A 4,435-nucleotide genomic window follows, 5' to 3' on the forward strand; every position below is an offset into this window, starting at 1 on the left:
TTCTTGATGTGGTGTGGTTCGGAGTCTCCATGTCGATGTAAAGGTACATACTCTTTGGGTTTGTTCTATCATATCATCGCTGGAGTCTACGGCATGAAGAAACTCTGGCGGATCATCAAACGATCTGCGAAAGGGTTAAAAGTTCCTACTGACCATATTGCACTCCTTGCGATGCGGAAGTAAGATGGCTTCACTGATGACCCGCGCGGTCGTCGGGAGCAGCGTTGGCAGGAGGTCTACCGAGATATCGATATACGTATATACCACGTTCGGGGTAAAGGCAATAGGATAGCCGACATGTTTTCTCGGTTGACTCATGTAGTTGACTACGAAATGCAGCTAGCTCGGAAGCCAGCGAAAAGCACAGCGAAGCGTGTTCACTGGTCCCTAGTTGATACGTCCACCCCCAGAACGACAGAGTATAAATTGGCAGTGATGTGGTTCCGCCTGGCGGATGCCCGCTTCGGCCCCCACCATGCTGACGGATCTGCTCTTCCAGGAAGTCAATAAATGATTCCCTTCTATTCTCCTCCTCTGAAGGGAGGGGTATGGGCGCTTTGCTGGCGCACTCTCAACTTATGGCTCAATCCTCCGTGGGAGGATTTAGAGCGTCTTTTTCTCAAGGTCGTATCCGATAAGGTGGTGGGCGTGACGGTCTGTTGCATTGGTTTTCGGTGATACACATGTTCCTCTTGGCATTGCACATAGTGATACCCCCCGCAGATTGAGTCCAGATAAATAAAATTTTCCTTCGGCGAAAACAGTATTGAGAAGATTGTATATAGGCAATGTCTCAGCTTCACAATCCCTCAGAGTATTGCTGTTTTCACGAGATATACCCAACTTTAATAAAAGACTCATTTCGTTTATTTTACTTTGAATTTTTTGAATTTAAACCGTTTTACGCGTTTATTTACTCTAAGTCGTTAACACCGCCTTGTGAGACCGAAATTTACACATTTTAAAGTTATTAAAGGTATTAACTACGCAGACTACTTGAAAGTAGTGGTGGTTAAATATCACGAAATTTTTCTTAACGTAGCTATTCCTTAAGAGAATAGACGAAAATCTCAATTAACATTTTATGACTAAGAAGGACAATACACCTTCTAAGAAGCAAAAGGCCGAAAAGAAGAAGATGGAGAGAGATGCAGCCATCGCCGCCGCCGCATCCACTGCCGCTGCCGATGAAGTGAATTGAGCCGTAGCCGAAGCTATTGTCGCTGGCACTAACAGCCAAGACAATGCGTCGGACAAGGGTGAGACCACTCCATCAAGAGAGAAGTCTCCCGAAGAAAGAGCCCGAGGGCCAAATATTGCCTCAACTTTGAAGCTTGCATTTACGAAGCCAAGAAGTGAGATACAGGGTGTGTCTAAGGACACCCCAGCTAATCCTTATAAGGAATCTCAGAAAGAAGTGTCACTGATTGCGGTAGAAGATTACGAACCTCAGAGGGTACCGCCAAAGGAACATGAAGAGGAGAAAAGCTCGAATAGCCAACCCGAATCAAAGTCCAAGCCCACCGAGTCAACTCGCAGAAGCATGTTAACTGCTGAAAATACTGAACTCAAGAATCAATTATCTGCTCTTAAACAGAGTCTAGCCATTGAACACGTAGATCGCATGTATGGATCTGGAGAAAACCCAGAGCGCTTTCACGAACACCTTTCTCCTGGAACCACAAAAGCTCTGCAGAAATGGACTGAATGCAAATTAGAGAAGCCGCCTTCAAAAAGGTAGAAATCTGAGCGCAAACCCCGTAGCCGGCGAACCGGAACAATCAATCTGGCAATTAGCTTACGGGGGTTCACCCCCAGAGGAACAGGCGTGTTATACGCCCGAATAATCTCCAGGACATGAGTCCCCTATACTCGAGGGAATTATAGACCACGAAACAGGGAAGAATACTCCGCCGGAAATTTCTAACTGGGGAGATGCCCCACGCCGGAAACCAAAGTCCACGGGACAGATAATCCCTATGCGTGGTGTATCTCAGATCGTGATACCTTCGGAGGTCTTCACTAATGATCAACGCAAACTATCCACAATGGATTGCGGCCTCCATCAACCCGTAGAAAACTTGCAATCTGATGAGGTGACGGAGCTTAATAAGACAGTCGACGACTACACCATTCAGATGGAGATTGCACACGATCGCCATGATGCTGAAGACGTAGTATACTATGCTAGTTTGATCGCCATTAAAAAAATACTGCAGGCTCAACGTAGGCGAGACCACCAACACAACCAGAAGTATAAGGAAATGATCAGACAACTTAAGTCAAACTGGGAAGCCAGCAGTCAAAAGTCTGAGTTTATCAATAACCATGATCTCGATACTTTGACCCGCACGCTGAATGCATTTGCAGTGATGTTGGAGACGAATGATGCTGCTCCACATCAATGGATATCTGTACTTATGCAGTCGTTTGATCCTATAGGATCAAGCTACTTCATCCTTCGAAGACATCATGATGAATTAGGCCACTGCCCTGACTGACCGGCGGTTTATTGGTTAGTAACGATTTTATTAAGCAAGGACACGCGCAGCCCATGACTAAGTTCAATCTTAGCCGAACCAGCACCAAACACGCCCATATATAGTTATATATTGAAGCTCGACGCGGACCTAAAACGCCCTGATATAAAGAAGAACGACATGCCGCGATGGTACGAGTTTCTGCCTATGTATGTGTTCTGTAAGAACATCGGAAACAATGTCCGAGAGAGTTTGTATACTGGGGCTCGTCGCAAGTATGCAAACGAATCTCGTGATATGGGACACTAGTCAAAGGTTTATTTGACTCAGCTAAATTGGGATCGGTTCTATCAGACTGTATCCTCCGTAAACCCTCCCGGACGAGTGACCTCTCGGGAGAAGGCGGCGAGAGAATCTCGGTAGACCTCAAACAGGAGGACCACTCAGACACGCCCTCGTGAGACTACTCAGAATACACGCCCTGTTAAGAAGGTGCGTGCCGCGCCTAAGGGCCCTGCGTAAAAGCATATCAAGAAGTGTGCGAATGACAATTGCGGATATAATATGTACCAATTTACCCCTGACGATTATTGGAACGAAAATCACGCACCTGCTTGCACACATTATCTCGCAAAGTGCAATAAGTGCGAGAAGACCAATGGCTATCACACTATCACACTAAGTCTTGCGACAAGGAGCCCGACATTAAGTTGGAGTGAAGGTACTACCGGGTACAATCGATACGAAGACAATACAACAACCCCTTAAATGAACGTGTAATTATCCCTGTATATTGCAACGGAAATAAAAATCTTGCACTGATTGATCCTGGTTCAGAAATCTCTTGTATATCCGATCGCTTTTCGTTGATGAAAGATATCGAACGGCGAACGCAAACCACTCATCTTATTTCAGCAGATGAGAATACTTCTAAGTGTGAACCATGGCCATCGATGATAAAATCTCCTTGGCCGATAATATAAATATCACCACTCAAGCTGTGATACTTAAGATGTTACAGAAACACTAAATTATAGTCGGAATGAGCAATCTGTTCACATTAGGTATAACTGTAACTGAGCTACCGAACAACATCGATCCATTAAAAGATCAATAAGACGATAATTGTTTAAAACCATATCACCACCGTCTGACACAGCCAAGGCATTATTGCCTGACTTTGTAAATAAGATTATGAATATTATTTTAATAAATCTGAAGAGTAAGATTACTGACTGGTAAGTTCCGTTTTAACGACAGATACGTCAGCCTTGACTTAACCAAGGTAGATTTTACCCCGCTGAAGTGTGCCTCTAAGAACTATGTATCCTGGAGACACGAGGCTGTATGTACCATCTAGGGACCAGATTATCAAAAAGCCAATCCAAATCCCAAATGCCAGAATAATCAAATACTGAGTTTTGGAATTGGGATTGGAATATTTTTGATATTAGAGTCATCAGAAATATTAGCGATAGAATCGGTAAGCTATACTAGGACTCCCGCGTGTGAGAGAAGCACTCAAGTAAATTCTGAGTCTAGTGAAAACACAAATAAAGACTCAGTTTGGTTCACTCAGACTAAGGACTTTTCCTAGCTGAGATAGCCGTATTTAAGAGGTCTGTTGTATCCATTTGTCTCGTACCTTTCAGCTACTCTCCAAACTCTACATTTTTTACAATATCCTTACTTAGATAAGTCAACCAGAGTCACTATAAGTTAAAGAATATATCGTAATTAGTGAATTATAATTCATCACAGTTCTGAATACCACGAGGAAGTAACACCAGAGTGAAGAAGTGTTATTACAAACGTGAGGAGGCTAAGTTCTCAGTAGGGCCAACAAAAAGAAGGTGGATTCACTATCCAGGACTGCCGCGGAAAGAAGAACGAAGAGGAGCAAATAAGAAGAAAAACCCCTCAGATAACGTGGCCTCAGGACAACAACCAAGGTA

The 4,435-nt window shown here is 44.0% G+C and overlaps 2 protein-coding genes across 2 annotated transcripts; both read left to right on the forward strand.

The window, feature by feature from the left end:
* Window positions 1-510: 510 nt before the first annotated feature.
* On the forward strand, window positions 511-1,741 carry SARC_05388 (hypothetical protein; the record flags this gene model as incomplete). Its single annotated transcript, XM_014300751.1, has 2 exons — window positions 511-674; window positions 1,237-1,741. The coding sequence occupies 2 exons, from the start codon at window positions 511-513 to the stop codon at window positions 1,739-1,741; spliced, it is 669 nt and encodes a 222-aa protein (XP_014156226.1).
* Window positions 1,742-1,979: 238 nt separating this feature from the next.
* SARC_05389 (hypothetical protein) lies at window positions 1,980-2,501 on the forward strand (the record flags this gene model as incomplete). Its single annotated transcript, XM_014300752.1, has 1 exon — window positions 1,980-2,501. One exon carries the CDS (start codon window positions 1,980-1,982, stop codon window positions 2,499-2,501), a length of 522 nt encoding a protein of 173 aa, XP_014156227.1.
* Window positions 2,502-4,435: the final 1,934 nt, after the last annotated feature.

The sequence above is a fragment of the Sphaeroforma arctica genome (assembly GCF_001186125.1).
Source record: "Sphaeroforma arctica JP610 unplaced genomic scaffold supercont1.341, whole genome shotgun sequence".
NCBI lineage: Eukaryota > Ichthyosporea > Ichthyophonida > Sphaeroforma > Sphaeroforma arctica.